The sequence below is a fragment of the Nematolebias whitei genome, chromosome 7, assembly GCF_014905685.2.
Source record: "Nematolebias whitei isolate Nwh7 chromosome 7, NemWhi1, whole genome shotgun sequence".
Lineage (NCBI taxonomy): Eukaryota > Metazoa > Chordata > Actinopteri > Cyprinodontiformes > Rivulidae > Nematolebias > Nematolebias whitei.
In genome coordinates, this window is record NC_056504.1 from 6,662,689 (window position 1) to 6,683,225 (window position 20,537).

General features: G+C 42.3%; 1 protein-coding gene across 1 annotated transcript; it reads left to right on the forward strand.

Annotated features, from left to right (window-relative positions):
- Window positions 1–672: 672 nt before the first annotated feature.
- Window positions 673–20,066, forward strand: ubap2a (ubiquitin associated protein 2a). Its single transcript, XM_037678586.1, has 26 exons — window positions 673–733; window positions 3,372–3,513; window positions 4,451–4,528; window positions 4,671–4,781; window positions 4,926–5,088; window positions 5,179–5,259; window positions 5,336–5,399; window positions 5,991–6,088; window positions 6,195–6,253; window positions 6,342–6,412; window positions 6,561–6,723; window positions 6,819–7,089; window positions 7,184–7,488; window positions 7,567–7,793; window positions 8,928–9,210; window positions 12,254–12,293; window positions 12,474–12,648; window positions 13,917–13,968; window positions 15,394–15,712; window positions 15,798–15,889; window positions 17,129–17,179; window positions 17,362–17,866; window positions 17,986–18,090; window positions 18,165–18,232; window positions 18,313–18,504; window positions 19,518–20,066. Exons 2-26 carry the CDS (start codon window positions 3,418–3,420, stop codon window positions 19,611–19,613), a joined length of 3,765 nt encoding a protein of 1,254 aa, XP_037534514.1. The 5' UTR covers window positions 673–733; window positions 3,372–3,417; the 3' UTR covers window positions 19,614–20,066.
- Window positions 20,067–20,537: the final 471 nt, after the last annotated feature.

Below are 20,537 nucleotides of genomic sequence, written 5' to 3' on the forward strand. Positions count from 1 at the left end.
CTCGTATTAACATGTTTTATTACGCTCTTATAACAACCTGATCACTCTATTAACATGTTTTATTACGCTCTTATAACAACCTGATCACATGCATTAACATGTCAGTTTGTTTTCTTGTAGGGTTTGAGGAAGTGGTCTGAGGTTAAAGGTATTTTTGAACGTCTGGGATCAAAGTCGGGTTAAGATTAGGGGCTAACAGACCACTCTCAAACAAATGAATTTTTTGACATTTATAAAAAAACATCTGTGTTGAAGCAGAAACCAAAGAGGCTGGCAGGCAGATGTTTTTGTTCCCATGAACGCGTGCGTCGTAACTAAAACCGTAAAAGGACAAACCGACTTGAAGCTACGGCTTGTAAAACTTTACAAACACTGGAGATAAACCGAATACACAATCACCATTACCCAACTTTATTGTTTCTGTTTTTAATCTCGCGTAGAAGTTTTCATTTAAACTTCGACCCTCTCTTGGTGCTTCACGACCCGCGGTGGGGTCCCCGGACCTCACTTTGAAAACCGCTGCTTCTGCTCGCTTTAACGTGGGCGTGCGCAGTTTTAATTTGTTGCTACGGTGTGCGCAGTATTAAACTTTTTAAAAAAAAGAAACGAAGTTCCCGGCTCAAATAGTTTTGCTGACCGTGAGAAGAGTTTGATGTGAGGGAGCGTGCGCCACCGCGGCAGCGCGTCACGTGACCCCTCTGTCTGCTGCTGGCCGAGCGAAGCGCGTTAGCAGGTAATAAAAACACATTGTCCTCCCCCGCTTCAACTTTACTCTGAGCATCTTACAACCGCCAGACGCTGTAAATGATGTCGAGGCGCAGGTCTTGGCTCGCTCGCTCCGGGTTTTGAGAGATGTCCTGGCATTCCCCCCTCTTCCCGGCGAAGCAATGTCGGGGATGATTGTTCGCTGCGAGGCCTTTCCCCCTCATATTCGATGCACCTTTGTTGTTAGCGGACTAGCTTTTAGCTTAGACGTCAGTGAGGCGTTCAAAGACACCGAGCCTGGCGTTAAACTACCGCTAACGTGTAAAAACTGATTACAGGGAGTTTGATAGCCGTCGGCTGTCAACTTGGACCAGATTTAGGTAGCATCGATTGTTCAGTCAGCAGTAGCATCACGGCTAACTTCATGCTAGCAGGGACAAAGCCAGGGGACGCTAGTTTTAACAACACAAGTCCGTGTCGAAACTATGCAAAGATACATCGAAATAGTCGTGTGTTTGAAGCAAAATCACGTATCCGGACTCTTAAAATGACTAATGACAACAACAGGCTAACGTTATGCTGATTACAAACACTCCGCTTCCTTTATACCAAAGTAATAAAAGTGTAATATCTCGTTCAGTCCGCCTAAAACAGTGAAATGCCACTAAACTATAACACAGTATACAGTTTAGCTTATATTCATTTTTATCTTATTTTTCTCCAAATAAAGCAGCTCAGATTTTAATGACCTTTTAAATTGCTGCTTGTTGACTCGTTTAGTGTTTAATTATCAGAACATAAATGTGATTGATTACAGTCTCTGTGATAGAAGAGTGTTTTTCAGCTCTTTGGTTCTATTTAAAGCTTTTTGGTGTTGTAGCTTTGTTCAGCTGCTCAGCCAATCAGAGCCCAGTATTTGTCTACGTCATCAGGCCCACAAAGCTGCACGGCCATTGTTCTCTGACAGCAGTACAACATATGGATCTGTGGGGATGGCTAAACTTATTTTGTGCAATTAATTTAGCATTAGAACTGTCATTATTTTGTAGGTTAATTAAGCTTAGTGTGTTTTATTAGGGTTCTGAATTATTCACTTTTAAGATGAGCTATTTGTAATAAAGCGTGACAACTACTTTGTGGTTCATCTTTTCACCGATGCAAGTTTGTGTTTTTCAGGGATTTGAGGCCAACTTTACAAGTATAGAATTTGATTTTAGTACTTTCTAGGTCTGACTTAGTATGTAAATAAGAAACCGGAGTGTGCAGAGATCGAGTGAGTACTTTTAAAACCGAGGCTGACATTTAGAAATCATAGCTGATGGCCAAAATATGTATTTTTCATTTAGCAAAATACAACAAGAATTGCCTAATTGAAATAAAAATATAGTTAATAACCGTCAGATGAACTTGTACACATACAAATAATATATAAAGAGTATTCTGGCTTAAAAAAATAATTGTGAGCTACACTGAGATGGTTGCAGCAGCTGCCGCTGCATGTTTATTTTCCTACTTGGTAATTTAGTGTGTTCAAGCTTAGTTGATTGCCTTTTTGTTTAAAGTGGCCAATATCAGCTGATCAAGTGGTTTGTCTCTTTGGAGTGGCTGTGGCTGAGTGATTAGAGCAGTCGTTCTCCAATGCAAGAGTTGGGGGTTTGAATCCAACAGCAGTCACATGCCGAAGTGTCCCTGTGCAAGACACTGAACCCCTCATAGCCTCGGATGTGTGTCCCATCAGTGTATGAAAATCTGAAGTGTTTTCACACTTCATTACTCACTGTAAAACATAAAAACATGTAGAAGTTGCTGAAATGTCTTGATTATGTACAAAGAATGAACATAGCTGCAACAGTTTCTCCCTCTTTTTTCCTCAAGGATTTCCAGCTTCCAGAAATTAAAATAGGGAACAGGTCATTCTTTATGGGACCGTACAACCTATCTTTATTACCGGTATTTATAACCTCATCAATGACAATGGTTTAATCATGTTTCAATGGTTTTAATAAATAAAAAAACTAATCATTTAGCTGATAAGCATGCATTAAATCTTAGAAAATAAAATAATAATCTTAATTTAGTGAGTTTGCTTGTTGGAGTGGTAGGAATTTGTATGAATTCTGGTCCAAAATGTTTTGGTCTAGGTTAAAAACCTAGAAAAAAAAAACTTTTGTAATTGATAGAGAGAAAAACACATCGTCTAATAATTTTATATAAGCAAACATATAATATAGAGAGCCCCTCTGTATAACCTCAGTAAATTACAGTAAATCTGAAAGTGAAGCATCAGAAATGTCCTTAAAATTGACAGTGTGGAAGAGTGGAGTTTCCTGGTTTTTAGGGTTGAATGGCTGTCTTTATCTAGGACAGGGTGGGGTATGGGGGTCGGGTTAATTCTTCTTCCCACACTAGTGTGTGCTGTTTGTAAGGGGACACTGGGTTGCTCTTCATCCTTGACCCAGATTTTCTGCAAAGCTGTTGCATCACCAGGCCAACTGTGCGTCTTGCAGCCTCCACAAGACCACTATTCATTGGCAGAGAAGCTTCACTGTGTCGAGCTCCTAATTAGTTTTCGGCTCCTACACGAGGAAACATGTCTCTGTCCTAAACACGGTTGTGTGCATTATTAATGCAAACGCTGATAACTTTGCCTGCTGTGTCTTTTGCAGGTTTTTTTTTCTATTTTGTACATACAGAGTTTTGTATATACTGTATATGATGAGCTCGCTGGGCAGCGACAAGGCCCGGGGTCCTCGGGAAAAAGCGCTGCCAGCTGCCACTCAAACATCACAACCACAGAAGCAAATCCAGGTGAGCTACCGAACCACTTAAAGGCACTCACTGCAAACTATAAAATCAAACATAAAGAGTATCGTGAACAGTCTCAAATGGTGCTGTTTGAGTTTACTTCAGTAGTTTTCCAGATGCATTGAAACGTATATAAACGATGCACTCGGCTGAATTGACTAAAACATTGGAGTTGCTTGAGTCGTGGTTGATTTACATTCAAACGGCCATATTCTGCTCAGCGAAACAAATACTGGTGGAACTGGACCAATGTAGAATCTCAGAGAAGATGTTTAGGTATAAATATAAAGTGAAGCTAAAAAAAATAGAAAAGTAAAACAGCTGAGGATCAAGTAGGGCAGTGGAGCGCCACAAAGACAGAGCTGCAAACACTGCCTTTTGTAAAACGCCTGCTAGACCGCTAACTTTATAGTTTCAACATTTTTTTATTCATTTTAGTGCGACTTTAAAAATGTTTATACCTCGAGTCTTAACGTATCTCCAGTTTGTGACATGATACGTTTGACTCAACAAATCCGAGTACGAGTACAAAGTACATCAAAACTGTCAGACTCCTCGATCCCAAACAGTTATGATGGCTGACAGTGTTGATCCATTTTCAGTCACTTCGGCTGTTTTCGCAGGTAAACAAATGCTTATTGTCATTTTAATTTGGTTACAAAATGTCCTTCTGTTTTTTTAAATGAACAGACACATTATTCATTATGAGAATAAACAATGTGTAGATTTTTTTTTCTTAGTTTTATTAATTTTTTTGGACCAGCTGTCTGGACACACTTCTCTGAACGGTGCCTTAAGTTAACTCGGAACACAGACACGTGGCTAACTTTGAGAAAACCAAAACAAAATGGACACATCATGCATTCCTTTAAGCTATGACACTGAAACCTAGTCATTATCTACATCCCCTTTTTAAAGTCTAATTGTATCAAATGTACAGGCTACTGCTGAGCAGATCCGTCTTGCTCAGATGATCTATGACAAGAATGATGCTGACTTTGAGGACAAAGTTAACCAGGTGATGAACACTTTGACGTTTGCATGACAGCTGACTGCTCTCATATTTGCCACGTACTCTTTTGTTTTAAAAATGATCTGTGTTTTTAACGTCTCGGTCACCGTTAGGCATGCTCATTATCTGCTCTTGTTGCGTTCTCCAGCTGATGGAGGTGACCGGGAAGAATCAGGACGAGTGCATGGTAGCGCTTCATGACTGTAATGAGGACGTTAGCAGAGCCATCAATTTCCTCCTGGAGAGCACCTCAGATATGGTAAACGTTTTATTTAGGTTCCCTTCAATAAATAATATGAATATGTCATTTTAATGACAACTATTATATTTATATAATTCATTTTAAACATAGTAAAACATAAGATAAACATTGTATTTCTTTTGATTCATCCTTTGTGTGTAGACCTCGTGGGAAACGGTGGGGAAGAAGAAGCCCCTGGTGAAGGAGGGCCCGTCGGAGAGCAAGGAGAACAAGGAGAATAGGGAGAAGAAAGGAGAGAGGGAGGTCAGCAAGGGTCGTGCCTCTGCCAACCGCAAAGGCAAGGGGCCCAGTCGGAGGGGACAAGGTGAGAAGCCTGAGCTTAACATGAATTAAAAGCTTGCCCTCTTCCATCCACTTACTGATGTTGTTTGTACATGAATCCATGCACAAACAGCACGCCCAGAGGAGAACGGTGTGGAGGCAGCACCAGTGGACAAAGGTTCAGATCGAGGTCGGAGGGTCAAAGGTAGCAGAGGTTAGTAAATGGCCGACTCTGTCAGTATGGAAGTGCTTGAGTTTATTTTTCTGACGTGAGTGTGGATGTTAACCAGGATCTGGAGTTAGGGGTCGAGGAAGAGCGCCGACTGGGAGCAGGTTCTCAGCCCAGGGCATGGGGTAAGATGTCAGCACGCATCTTCACTCAGAAATTAAGGGTTACTTTTTATTCAAAAAACAAACAACTTTTGAATGTTATTTTCACGGTAAATGCATGTTATACTTTTGTAAGTAACTTAGGACTAGCAATGTCCCGACATTAATGCTGGCATCAGTCTCAGGCCCAATACCAGTTTCATGTACTTGTACTCATAAAAACAAACCCATACTTCAAACCGTTACCACTTTTATGCTTGTTGATGTCACTTCCTGTTTCACTGCAAATACCAGAGGTGAAAAAATAAAATATGTCAGTAGTTTGAAGAGATTTTATATATATTATATATTGTTATATAGATGTTATATATTTTATATATATGTATGTAGTACATATATATATATATATATATATATATATATATATATATACAAACTTTAATGAAGAATCCCTTAAAATGACCTGTTACGGACCTGGACTTGATTTGTCAATCACTGATGGTTGTCATAGATGGTTGCTCCTCTTTTAATGAGATCATTTAAGTGTTAAACTCAGATTTGGGGGTAAAAAGCTTCATATATTGACGTTTACCTCGGCTTGACTTTCTTCACCAGGACTTTCAACCCTGCTGATTATACCTCAGAGGCTGGAACTGGGACCACACAAGCAGAGGTTTGTGACACCGTGAACAGCAACAGCACAGATGGAACAGGTGAGCTCTGGACAGCACATACTCCCCTGATACTGGATGAAGTTGTGGGGGAACAGATTGGATGACACTGTGTGCACCCTCTTGTTACTTTTAACTTGTCTTCTAGTTGCCTGGAGGAATACGTCGGAGGACTGGGCAGCAGAGGAGTGGAGTGAGGATGTCAGTGTGAGTCAGTCTAGTACAACACGTCATTTATTTAGCTACATGTTTACGTTCTTGGTCTCATTATTTTACCTCGTGTGTTTTTATGCAGCTCTCAGAAACTAAAGTCTTCACTCCCTCATGTGCACCGGCTGCTGAGAACCATATCGCACCTGGGCAAAGGTAATGTTTTCTCCATAAAGTGCAAGTATATTGATATGTAAATATTGTACACACTAATCTAGGTTCTGCAGGCTCTGTGCTGCACAAGATTCATATTTGGTTCTGGGATCATTTTCTAATCAACTTTAATGGCTGCTTTGTGTGTTAGTTTGGACCTCGCCTCTTTGCTGCAGAAGCCTGGTGTTGGAGGAAGAGAGCCACCTTCCTCCACTTCCACGCAGAGTCTGGTCTTCACCAACTCCCACCATAACCAGCAGCCACCCCCGAGCCGCAGCACGACGGGCAGCACAAGCTACGCACATGCTGCTCTGGTAAAAACAGCACTCGCATGCTTTTTGTTCCTTTACTGGCCACTCGGTGCAGATAAAGTCAGAGGCTAATACCTTCACACACTCTCTCACACCAGTCATCAGTTCTGGGAGCTGGTTTTGGGGATTTGGGCCAGGCCAAGAGGACTCAGCCCAGCGCTGGAGCTCAGATACTGGAACAGCTTAAGGGTCCCGGCTTGGGCCAGCTGCCCTCGTCACAGGCTGCTCCTCCTGTCAGCACCCAAGGAAGCAACACCTCCATCGGTCGACTGCCAGGTTTGGGAGCACCTGCACCTCCACCCTCCTCCTCCAGCTGGGACATGAAGGCTTCTGAATCCAACACCACCTCTCTGTCGTCACAGTTCAGCCGTAAGTTCATCAGTATCTGTGCAGTCTTGTTTGAATGTACGTGAGCGACATGTATGTAATTATTGCGTGTCTGTGTTTTGTTGTGTGTTTGCAGGTGAGTTTGGCCTGCAGCCAGAGCCTTCTCTTGTGCTGAGCCAGCTGGTTCAGAGACACTCTGGCCCCTCCTTGCCTCTGGCACGTCAGCCCAGTCCTCCATCTCAACAACAAGCACTCCCTGCTTCAGCGTCGTCTGCGCCCCAACACATCAGCTCGCCAGCACAGGCTGGCCTGGTTCTGGCTGCTGCTGGTGCTAAACCTGCTGCTCCCAGTGCAGGGCTGGACCCTCAGGGCAGCAGCACGCCACAGCAACAACGAGTGCAGCTCAAAGGCCCCAAACGACGAATACCTCCCACATCTAAAGTAAAGAATAGATGCTGACAAAGTTACTTGTTAGATGTTCTGCTATTTATAAAAAAACAAATGTCTCCTTTCTTGTAGATTCCCTCCACAGCTGTGGAGATGCCGGGCTCAGCGGACGTTCCTGGACTAAACCTCCAGTTTGGAGCTCTGGACTTTGGCTCAGAGTCAGCACTGCCAGAGTTCGGAGTTGTGGACAGTTGTTCGGGTGTGGTGTCCCGGGAGTCCACACCTGCACCTGCGTCGGCACCACCTCCATCGGGACCTGGGACCCAGAGCCACACGAGTCTGTACCCAAAACCTCTCAGGTAAGGCTACCACCCATGACTAGCTCCATCGTAAAGAAGTCAAAAACCTGTAAAGGACGAAAGACGTAATCCACGTTTCATCAAGTGGCTCAGAATCTAAAGTGGTAGCAGCACATGTGAAGAAATAAATTAACTGTATGTATTTGGACTGATGTGTTTGTTTATTTAAGTCGGTGTGAGAAACTACATTTCAGCGTGATTTTCATTCACTTGGGTTTAAAGTCCGTTTTTTTGAATTGCTGATAGATTACACTGCTCAGAGCAGTTGTTTTGTAACCACTGCATGATAAATTATTGATAAAACGTCGCTACATTGCAGCTTCTTTCCCTGTCAGTTTGTGTTGGTTTGCTTGTTTTCATGTGTAGCATTATTTGCTGGAGAGCTGCCAGATCTTTTTCTGTATTTTAAAGCTTTCTGTATCATCGTTGTGCATTTGTTGCCTGTAGAAAGCCCAAAGAATCCAACAAAAAGACAAAAGGCAGAGATGAAGACGTTTAAATTTTCATTTAGAGTCTCCAAAATGGACAGAGTTAGAAATTAGTAGACAACTCAGATCGAGTGATTTGGAGACAGAGTTAGAGGCGAGGCTGAGATGTTTTGGACATTGCAGAGGAGGGACAGGTGGATATATTGGACAAAGGATGTTGAGCCAGCAGGGAGGACGAAAAGAGGAAGACCACAGAGAAGCTGCTTGGATGTGGATATGTCGAGGATTGGTGTGACAGATGAGGATGCTGCATTAGTTGAGAGGGTGGCCGATCTGTGGTGATGACGCCCAAACGAAGCAGCTGAAAGAAGAAGGTAAAATAAACCCAGTGTTTGATGAATAGCTTCTTTTCCTGTAACAGGAACAACAAATGACTGACGGCTCGTGCAGCCTTTAGTCCTCACTTCTCCTTTGCTGCCACGTGTGTGGTGACACACACACAAACAATTGAAAAGTTTAGGCTGCTGTAAATAACTGCAGAATTGAAGGTTTTAAGCTGATATTGTTTAATTTATTTTCTTTTTTATTTACTCAGTAAAAACAGTCGACTCTAACACCGGCTCTTTGACACGTTGTAGGTTTTGTCTTCTCCTTTCTCATGATCTGATTCTTGCTGTGAACATCTGGCTTCTCTGGTGTTTTGTAGCGAGTCACTGAGCAGCGCTCTCTCCGTGGCTCTGCCTTCGCCCCTCACCTCTTCAGAACCGGCATATCACTCGTCCACCGTGGCCATGCCCAGCCTCACGCCATCAGTGGGTTCAGTCGGCTCCACGAACGCTCCATCCTCCACTTTAACGACGTCGACGACCTCCTCCTCCGCACCGTCCTCCTCTCCCTTCTCCTCAGTCGGAGGGAGTTACGAAGGGACAATGCCCCCTCACACGCGACTGGCCTTTTCTCAGAGCAAAGAGGCCACAGGACCAGTGATGGTGAGCAAAAATTAATGTTCATTTCCTCTAAAAATAGAATTTTAAGTCAAACAAAGAGAAAACGTGAAGTCTGAGATTGTCATCGTATGTTCCCATACAATGATGAAATTAGTTCTCTGCATTTACACCTGAGATACACCCATGTGGAGCAGTGGACAGCTATGCAAGCACCCGGGGTCAGTTAGGGATTGGGTGTCTGGCACAGAAACACCATGACGTGGGAATGGCCGGGAGTCGAACCGCGACTGGTCCCAAGATGGCTGCTCTACCTCTACCCCATCTTGGCCCCATAAAACCTATTAGTTTAGTTTTTTTATGGGGCAAACAGTTTGCTGCATTATAATCACTCTGTTTTTAATAAATTATTATATATATATATGTATTAATAATATTAAATTAAATTCAATTCAAAAATACTTTATTAATCCCAAAGGGAAATTTAGTGTTGTCGTAGCTCATCATCCTGGTTTCATTCAAGAGTTGTTATAGATGCTGATAGCTGTGAGCAGGAAGGAGCTCCTGCAACGAATCTGAAGAATCCGGCCACAGATACTGATCTGTCCACCCAGATCCAGCTTGCTGTCAGATCCGGCGGGCCTCTCAGTCCTCCTGGGGAGCAGGACTGCCTGAATGCCTGACAGAATTCCTCCCTGAACGATGGTCACTCCTCCCAGCAGTCTGCCGAGCCCCTCGTCACCACGGACAGACAGACGAAGGCGCTGGGGATGTTCCTCCCATTGTCACGAGCCGAGTTACCCACCAGCTCCAAGATCTTGGCGGTCAGGCACTTGAGCACCGCAGCCAGGTTGACGGGAATTTGTCCATGGCGCCTCCTTTTCAACATATTTGGGATTTTGGACTGTACAAATACAAATACAAATAAAAATACAAAATATAAATACAAATACAGTTCTTTACTTTTCCTCATGGCTGCTGACACTGGTTCCCCCTCCCTTCTTGTTCTCCTTGACCTCACTGCAGCTTTCGACACTGTGGACCATAGTATCCTCCTCCACCGTCTTCATGTGGAGGTCGGTCTCTGTGACACTGTCCTGGACTGGTTTAAATCTTTCCTCTCCAATAGGCTGGAATGTGTTAGTCTTGGCAATGCCAAGTCCCAGACTGTCTGTGTCTCCTGTGGTGTCCCTCAAGGGTCAGTTTTAGGGCCCCTGCTATTTTCCCTTTACATGTTGCCTTTAGGTCAAATTATTAATCAGTACAACATTTCTTTTCACTGTTATGCCGACGATACACAGCTTTACATCAGGACCGGAGCATCATCTTCACCACTGTCATCTCCATCTTCACTCGCTGCCCTCTCTACCTGCCTGGAGGAGATAAGGGCATGGATGAATCAGAACTTTCTTCAGTTAAACTGCTCCAAAACAGAGGCCATACTGATTGGCACCCCTCACCAGGTTCAAACTTCAACTATAACGACTATTTCATTTTCCGGACAAGACATCCCCCTCTCCACCACCTCTGTTACAAATCTTGGAATAAAAATGGACTCTTATCTTACATTTGAAAATCACATTAAGCATCTGTTTAAAACCTGTTTCTTCCATCTTCGAAATATCTCCAAACTGCGCCCATCTCTCACTTTTGCTGATGCAGAGAAACTTGTCCATGCTTTTGTCTCCTCCAGGCTCGACTACTGCAACTCCCTGTTTACTGGAATACCCGGCAAAAACCTTCAGAAGCTTCAATATATTCAAAACAGCGCAGCCAGGATTTTATTGAGAGCTCGTAAATTTGAACATATTACACCCATTCTCCATAACCTCCATTGGCTTCCTGTCACCTACAGAATTCAGTACAAAATTGCTCTCATTACCCATCAGTGTTTATATGGAAATTCACCAGATTATCTGAAGGACCTTCTTGCTCCATATTCATCCACCCGGTCCCTACGATCACAGAACAGTAATCTCCTCCACCTGCCACGAACTAAATTAAGAACCATGGGAGATCGGGCATTCTGTGTGGCTGCCCCACGCCTCTGGAACTCCCTCCCTGAATATCTGAGAGCTCCACAATCATTGACTGACTTTAAAAAAGGCTTAAAGACTTTTCTTTTTAAGCAAGCCTATTCTGCCTCCACATGATTGTATCATTGATTTTAGTTGTTTGTATCATTGATTTTAGTTGATTTTATCACAGATTTTAGTTGATTTTATCACAGATTTTAGTTGATTGTATCATTGATTTTAGTTGATTTTTATCACAGATTTTAGTTGATTTTATCATTGATTTTAGTTGCACTCTGTAGCACTTTGAGATTTTTGTTAATGAAAAGTGCGTTACAAATTAAATTCATTATTATTATTATTCTTTAGTCATTAGCTGTACTGTATTTACACTCTAATAACTAGTGTGAGCAGATCTTCCACCAAAGCAGATCTTAAACCGACACTAGTCTTCAAAATGTATTAATAGTTGATGTGAACCTCTGTTATTTAAAGCTTCACACCTCCATCAGTAAGTAACCTGTGATGGACTTCCAAACCGTCCAGGGTGTACCCTGCCTCTCACACAGTGATCACTGGAGATAGGCACCCACTACTCTGCACTGATGCATGGATGTCTCGTCATCAGTTTTGTTGATACCGTAGATGTTTGAGCATAAATGTTATAATATTACTGCTGGAAGTGCCCCCTGGATGCTCCAGCTCGTTTATATTTGTGTCAGTTTATAAAACACCACATGCACTGAACGACTAAGAGATATTTGACTCTGGAGCTGTTTTAAGATGATAGCGATCCACTTTGGCCTTTGCTGCAGTCGCAATAGTCATTGTCTTATCAGTTCTGTTAGACATATATATACATGTTAGACACTTCCTTCAAAGTGAGGTTGTGAAAGATTTATCTATGGCAGATAAGATATTATTTACTTCTATTTATCCTTCAAAATGGTGGAACTGTCCCTTTAAGACTAGTCAAATTAAAGCTCAGTGAATTTAACTTACCTAAATCTCTTTTTCCTTCCATACGTACAGGTTATTAATGAACTGACTCGGGTGTTTTTTCTTTTCATCAGAACGGTCTGAACGGTGTCAGAACCTCTGCTGCTCTAGACAGTAAGTCTCACGATCGTTTATATTTCACACTCACAGATAAGCTGCTCATTAGCAATGGGAACAGCTGTACTCCCATGATGCTTTACATCTTAATAGTAAAATATAAATCAAATTTTTATTTTTTTTGTCAGATAGGATGCTTAAAGTCAGTTATAAGTTCTTTTAACTCTTTCTTCTCAGCGTCGTCAGTTTCTTCCACGCCAAAGCCCGAGCCATCGTCTGTGAACATCAACACCAACGGTCCTTCAGCCCCCTCCTCCCACCTCCCCTCCTCGCTGCCGACACACAACTCCACCACGCTCTCCAACCTGGCACAGGACCTGCAATCAACGAGTCAACTCAACTCACTCAACAGGTCAGTCTGGTCTTTCTTGAAATATCTGTGTCGAAAAAATGGTGCTGTTTACCAGATAGACTGAACTCATCTGACTGCTTGCTGCCTGATACTGTACAGTGTGAATGAGTGGTGCCTTGTAGGGCTGGGCGATATGGGCCAAAATTAATATCTAAATATTTTAAGAAAAATGGCGATATACGATATATATCACAATATTTAGTTCTTTCCATAAAGTAATAACAAAAATATATTTGAGTCAAAGCTTTGTCCCAATTGTCACACAGGCACATATATTAACAACAGCTGTAACTGTACAAAATAAATGCCTAAAAAATAAACTATTTGCATAGTTTATTTTTTAGACATTTATTTACATATATTAAATAACAATCCTCTTCAGCTGCGCCGCCTTCACAATGTTAGTAAGCATGTGTTAAACATCAGCTGCAGCTCTAACTGTGTTTTCAGCCTCCTTCCCTGAAACAAGCCACAGGTCAGAAATCATTTAGCCGTGCTGTGCCTTATGGGAAGAACAGTGAGAGCGCAATATTGATAAATCAGCAGCTTATATCGCTAAAGACATGGTCCCAGTCTCAGCTGTGGAACAAGACGGCTAAAGCATTAACCATCTTGTTAGCCGCTAAGGACCATGTCTTTAGTGATATGATAAGCCACGGCTTATCATATCACTTCGCGGTTCGTTTATCGCGGACTCGCTCTATCACGGTTTTTCAAAATAAGATTGGTCATGACACAAAATTGGCTGATTGATGGATGAGCCGCACGATCAGCATGGAATTTTTATTTAAAATAAATTATATGGGGGCCGAGATGGTGTAGAGGCAGGGCAGCCGGCTTGGGACCCGAAAGTCCCAGGTTCGATCCCCAGTCACTGCACATCACGTGGCGTCTCTGGGCAGCACGTCTCATCCCCAAAATGTCCCCCGGGCGCTTTCAATAGCTGCCCACTGCACCACCTGGTGGTGGATGGGTTAAATGCAGAGACTAATTTTGCCATTGTATGGAAACATACAGTGCTGACATTGTGATGACATTATTATTATTATTATTATAAATTATTTAGCAGCCCAGAGCTGCAGAAAAAACTTTATAGTCTCATCTTATATCGCAAAAAAAAAATTATCTCGATATTTTTATTGAGACGTCGCCCAGCTCTACCTTGTAGTAATGGGGAGGAAAAGGTAGTTCTAGAAACCGTAAGGCTCAGAAAGTTTGGTGCCTTTTCCTATATTTGCTAATATTTCCCTTTTTTCTTCACCCTACAGTCACGGCAGCAGCCATTCCTCAGTTTCAGCTCTGGGATCAAGTTCTCTCACTGTAAGTTTTGGTTCAGTGTCCCATCGATGTGATGGTAATGGATGTATATCATATTATTTAGTGCAAAAATACACATGATTTCAGCACTACTCGTTCTATTTTTTAACAAAGTGTTTTTATATCCTGATGCATGCTCAATAATCCAGGTAGAAAAATCCAAAAAAGTTCAATCTGGTCCATAGGACATTCAGACATTCAGCAGTAGAACATGTTCCCTCTGAGGCTGTAGATGATGCTTGTTGCACACACAGATACCTGGTTGTCAGTTTGACAGCACTGACATATTGTCCCTCACATTCCACCAGCAGGTCACTGGATTCACTGAGGTTAGGGTTGATGGCAGACTTCTATACCTCTGTGTCTCTTCCTGAATCTTCTCTGGTTCTCTGGGGTTTAGGGCTCTGATCATCTCCCTAATTGACATGGGAACACAAAACATCAACATTAACATGGTTGTGTTATTATTGCTCAAAAAACATTATCTAGGCTGAGAGATAAAAGCTTAACTGTCACCAATATCCTTTAAAGTTTACTTATGCCGGGGTGTGTGAATCCTTCCAATTTCACAAAATTAGCCTCTTTTTCCAGAAGAGAGCCAAAAATCACTTCCTTCATGCATTTGCTGAAGTACGTATCCACAGGGACCACCCCGACCAGTGAGATGAGTGGTGATGGGTGTACAGTTTTAACACATATCCCAGAGAAGGTGTCAAAAATACAAGATTGCCAAAAAGTCTGCAGTTTGGGACAGGTCCAGAATGTATGCAAGAGTGTTGCTGGAGTTTGTTTACAATGATTGCATGTGGGGTCCAGGTTGGCTTTGATCTTGGACAGCTTGTCTTTGGACCAGTGCACCACCTTGAATTGGATTACAGCATGTCTCAGGCATATTGATGATATGTAAATGTTCTTAATGATCCTTCTCCAGATTGAGTCTGATATGGATTCCTCCAAGTCTGCTTCCCATTTCAGTTTAAGGGAGTCCAAACTGGACTCATGGTATGAACTGAGCAGTGTATAAATGTTGCTGAGGGCCCCCTTCGTATCAGACCTGCACTCCAAAATCTTAGCCACAAAATGTTTAGAGGGGTACAAAGGAAAACAATCAAAGTTAGATCTCATAAAGCTACAGATATCTTAAAATGTGACTTATGAATTATTAAACTTTTGTACCAGCTGTTCAAAAGAGGCAAATCTACCATCAGCACTAATCGTTCTAACAAGCAGCAAACTTGCACAAGTAAAATTCAAGCCAAAGAGAGGAGAAAGAAACTTTGTTAAAATGAATCTGAGAGCGATTCAGTAAGTTAAACATCAAGAAAAAAACAACATATTTCATCCATTATGTTTTAATATGAATGTGGTGGACAAAGCTTGAAGAAGAAAGCCTGGGCTGACAATTAAAAAAAATTTTTTTTTTTGCAGTACACTAGTGTTGACAGTAGCAACGTGAGCTCTCTGGCACCTCCATCAAGCTCCTACACGTCATCGCAGCCTACAAACGTATCGCTCCACTCGGTGCACAGCGGCAGCAGCAACAGTAGCGGCAGCATCAGCCACCTGGCCAACATGCCCAGCCTGGGCAACAGTATGAGCAGCACGGTCGGAGGCATCACCGGCACAAGTGGACTCCACTCGGCTGCCACCATGGCCGCCAGCACAGCGCTGGGACTCTGCTCCAATGGAGCTACTGCCACGTCCAACCTCTCTGCACCAAGGACCACAGCCGTGCTCTCCTCCACCGGTACCCGAGACAGCAGCAACAGTAGCGTTATATTGAAGCCGTTTTATGTGGAGACAAACGATATTAAAAACCATTGTGTTGACAGGTAAAGCTCCTCCTAACCTGTCCCAGGGAGTGCCTCCTCTATTACCAAACCAGTATATCATGGGCCCTGGAGGGCTGCTGCCTGCTTACCCAGTAAGTAGACCATTAACAAGTACACCAATGTTCATTTTAATTAGTGAACACCCCAGCTTCAATTCCTATATGTAGCGTTTTCTGAGTTGATTCATCTAGTTATAGTTTCTCTTGTTCCAAAGAGTTTAACTAAAATAAAGTCGACCTAATGAATTTTATAAAAACTTAACTTAAACTTAAACTTAACTTAACTGAACACTGAACTGGTCACAAACAAATAAAGAACCTTGAATCCTTGAATATTTTTACATTAGCTGTGCTTTTATGTTTAAGTTTCAATTTAGGCACTTTCTTGTCACCAAAAACACTCGGACATTAAAAACTGCATGGTTAGTAATAATACTGACTAATGAACAGAATCAGTGCAAAAACCATAATTCTTTATGTTGGATCATTTATTAAATTACAGTCATTCCAAAACGAGACTCTGGACATGTTCTCTGAGAATACACTGCAATGACAAAAGCTGCACACTTTGTGAATCAGTCATCCAAGCATGTTCTTTAAGTATCTCTTTTTGGCTGATATTAAAAGCAAAACATAAACTTTAATTATTTGTCTTGTTGAATACCCCCCCCCACACACACTCGCCCCCAACACCAGAAGCTTAGCGTGAAACGCTGTGATTACATAACCAACTGTTTTTTCAAGGTGTTACCAAAACTTTAGGGAATGGGAGAGGTGAAGAGAAAATCTTATTCATTATTCTCTGTACAAGCTCGTACAGAAAGCTGTTAGCATCCTTGGACTTCTCTGTTGAAATGCTTACCTTTTGGTTTACAGCATTATGTACCATAATTGTTATTCGTAGCGTATTTCCAGTAAAACCTGAGCGTTTTGGCACTTAATAAAAAAGACTTGTTGAAATCTGAACGAGCTGCTCGGTGTAATGATAATGAAGAGTCTCTCACACGCTGAGTGCTGCCTTCAGGTGCCTTTCAGCTTCACTTAATTTACCGGCAGGATAATGTGATGATGGCATGGATATGAGTGTCTGCTAGTTAGAGCAAAATAAAAGGGTTTATGAACACTACAAATATAAACATAAACCATCTGAATGGGGATGTTAAACCATTGAAAATATCTCGGATCTCTACTTTTTGCTTTTGTTTTGTTTAAACCTACAGATTGTTGATGAACAGTCAGTATTTTTAACAGTATTTTTAGTTATTAAGAGATTGTACATACTTTTGTTTATGTAATATGTAACGGAGTATTTTTACTCTTCGTGTCCTACAGCAGATCTATGGCTATGAGGACCTCCATATGCTACAGTCCAGACTGCCAATTGTGAGTCACACAATGATGTTTTCAGCATCTTTTGTTTAATAATGAACTAAATGTTTTTAGATGCCTATAAGAAGCTATTTTTTACTTCAGTAGACAAGATGAGCTCAGTTTGAGTCTTGTTTTCCTGTGGACGCTCGAGCTAAATGCTGCTCTTGGTTTTTACGATCCTCTTGTTTCTCCAGCCTTCTTTGCAGGATTACTATGGAATCACGTTCCCCGGCCCCGCGGCAGCTCTGTCTGGCAGAGATGGGAGCCTCGCCAACAACCCCTATTCAGGTGAAGTCACAAAGTTTGGTAGGAACGACTCCACCTCTCCAGCACCCCCCACCAGCCTGGCTGCCCCACAGCCTCCCCAGGCGCAAAGCCAAGGACATACCCAGACTCAACCTCAGCCTCCTCAGGCCCAGCCTCAGGGGCAGCCGCAGCATCACAGCAGCCAGCAGGCCTTTCTGCCGCCAGGCTACAGCTACACAGGGCTGCCGTACTACCCCGGAGTGCCAGGCGCCGTGCCCAGCGCTGCCGCCTTCCAGTACGGCCCCGCCATGTTCGTTCCTCCTGGAGGCCCAGGACCAGCTTCAGCTAAGCAGCACAGTATGAGCCTGGGCCTGGGGAACCCCTCAGCCAGCCCCTTTCAGCAGCAGGCGCAGCAGCAGCCCAGCGGTTACGGCCAGCACGCCTTCAGCTCAGGTATACAGTCTGAGTTACAACCACTAGTTGGCATAAAAACTACATGTGGTTTAAAAGTTATTTACAAGATTTATTTAGCAGGATTTGTATGTAATGGTCAGTCTTTTGACTATTTCTAGGTTACGAGGAGCTGACAGCAGGGCCCGCTGGAGTGGAGTACAGCAAAGGCTACAACTCCTCTTCACAGGCACAAGCCAAGTCTGCTGCTGCCGGGCCTGGGAAAGGTACGACTGAACAGGCTTCATGATTGAGCTTTCATGGGATTCTAAGATGTAAAGTTAGTATTTTATATTTGCAGGGGTCTCAGTGACATCCAGTAACTCCGGTGTGCCAGACATCAGTGGAAGTGTTTACAACAAGACCCAGGTAGTCTCCTGAGCTGAACTTTACAACAAATCTGTTGTTTTGCTCTTTATACCAACATATAGTTTCTTCTCTGTCTTCAGTCTTTTGATAAGCAGGGTTTCCATGCAGGGACCCCCCCTCCCTTCAACCTGCCATCAGCGTTGGGGGGCCCAGGGCCTCTGAACCCCGGAGCAGCTCCTGGAGGCTATGCACCTGCCCCATTCCTCCACATCCTGTCTCACCAGCAACCACACTCGCAGCTGCTGCATCACCATCTAGCTCAGGATGGACAGGTGGTTCATTTCTAAATTCCTCTCAGCAGGTCATTAATGTTGGGCAGCAGTAAGACATAGCTGGAGAAATGCAGTGTGAATGCTTATTGCTGAAAAACAGCTGAAATTAGCTAAAAACATCCTGAAATGTAGCGGAAATGGAAGAACGAGCCTAAATTAGCAGAAGAAAGCAGAAAGAACACATATTTGCTGCATTAGATTTAAATTAGTAGAAGATGGCACAAAAGTTAGGAAATTAGCTAAAAAAAAAGCTTAAATTAGCAAAACAAAAATAGCTAAAAATTACCTGAAAGGGTGGAAAGAAGCTTAAACTACCAGAAGGAAGTGGAAAGGGCTGAAATGAGCTCCGAAAAGGTGGAATTAGCTGAAAAAGCTAAAATTAGCATAAAATCAAAATCTTAGCTGAAATATCAAATAAAGCCGAAACTAGCAGAAAAAAAGCTGAAAGCAGCATAATAAGCTTAAATGACCATAAAGAAGTTAATTAGGTTGAAAGTAGCAAAAATTACCATGGAAAAACTTGAATTTATCAGACAACAGCTGAAATGAGCTAAAGAAGCAGAAATGAGCTAAAAAAAAAAGTGGAAGTAATGTGAAAAAGATGAAATTAGCACAAATAAAAACCCAGCAGAAAAGTAGGCGTAAAGGCAAAAAGAAGCTTTAACGAAGAAAGTGGAAATGAGTGCAAAAAATGTTGAATTAGTTGAAAAGGCTAAAATTAAAGTAAAACATCTAAACATTTGCTGAAATAGCAGAATAAGGAGCAAAACAAGCTGAAATTAGCAGCAGAAAAAAATGTTATCGTTGGCAGAAAGATTCTGAAAGGAGCACAAAACAGCTGAAAGGAGCTGATTTATTTTTATTTTTTTTTGCACAAGGAAGCTGAACGTTTTGATATGATTTGTTGAACGAGCACAAAAGTTGTGGAAGGAGAAAGATGCTGAATAACGTACAACAGTAGTGTGACCGCTTCATGAACATTCACACAATGATGCTCTTGTGCCTTTGTTCAGGGTGGACCCAGCCAGCGCGGCCAGTCCAGCAGCCTGCAGCAGAAGAGCCAAGTCAACAAGTCGAGCTATGGCAGCTCCCCTTACTGGGCCAACTGAGACGGCAACGTCTGTGGCGTGTGTGCACATGAAACACACACACACACACCAGCAGGTCTCATGAGATCATAGAGGGACTGAACATTTTTACAACTCAAGCTAACACACACACTACCATCCCCTCCCCTTTGCTCTGTATATCTCCTTTTCAAATTTATGGCTGTTGTATGTAAAATATATTTATGTATTTATACAGTATATATGTATTGGTAGGACATAAAATGTGGTTTTCTGCATTGTTTTTATTTTGAAGGACTTTATTTTGAAAAAAAACAAAAAAAAAAGTGGAAAGATGAGAATGCCAAGTCATGCGAGATAAAGTTGGTGAATATACTTGAACACAAGCATCTTGTGATGTGGATTTTATTTTGTATGCATACATGAGAATGATGTACTCAACTTATACACATCATTTTCACGGCAAAGGCCTTTATTTTGGAAAAAAAAATGTTTTGTAACAGGTCACTCCGTCTGTGAATCCTTATACCGAGGGTGACGTTTTTATGTTGACTTCTGTTTCCTTCCATTTGTCTCTCGTTCCTGAATTATTCCTGGTTGGTTGGACCAACCACATTTTGATGTCATTTTAACCCTTGTTGTCCAAATTAAACGTTATCAAGTTTCTATGGATCTGGAATCAATCTTTACATTTATATTGCAACCTTTCATTCACATGTACTACAGTGAACGTCACGGCTCTGGAGTTTTTATTTAAATTTACCACACTTGCTGCCGTACACGTCGCACCACCGTATAAGTCACATCAGTCCAAAAATGTCTAATAAAGTGGAAAAAGTCGATTTGCCGTTTAAATCGCATCGATTATGCGTCACCGCTGACCAGGAAACGTGGGCCGTTGTTCCAAAAATCGATTGGCTGCCAAATGGCGACCGTGGAAGCGTGCACAGGACTTTTACAAGAATT

Coding starts and splice junctions, on each gene's coding strand:
- ubap2a (XM_037678586.1), top strand. CDS start 3,418: ATGATGAGCTCGCTGGGCAGCGACAAGGCCCGGGGTCCTCGGGAAAAA. Junction 4,529..4,670: donor TTGAGGACAAAGTTAACCAG/GTGATGAACACT, acceptor TGCGTTCTCCAG/CTGATGGAGGTGACCGGGAA. Junction 6,089..6,194: donor CAACAGCACAGATGGAACAG/GTGAGCTCTGGA, acceptor CTTGTCTTCTAG/TTGCCTGGAGGAATACGTCG.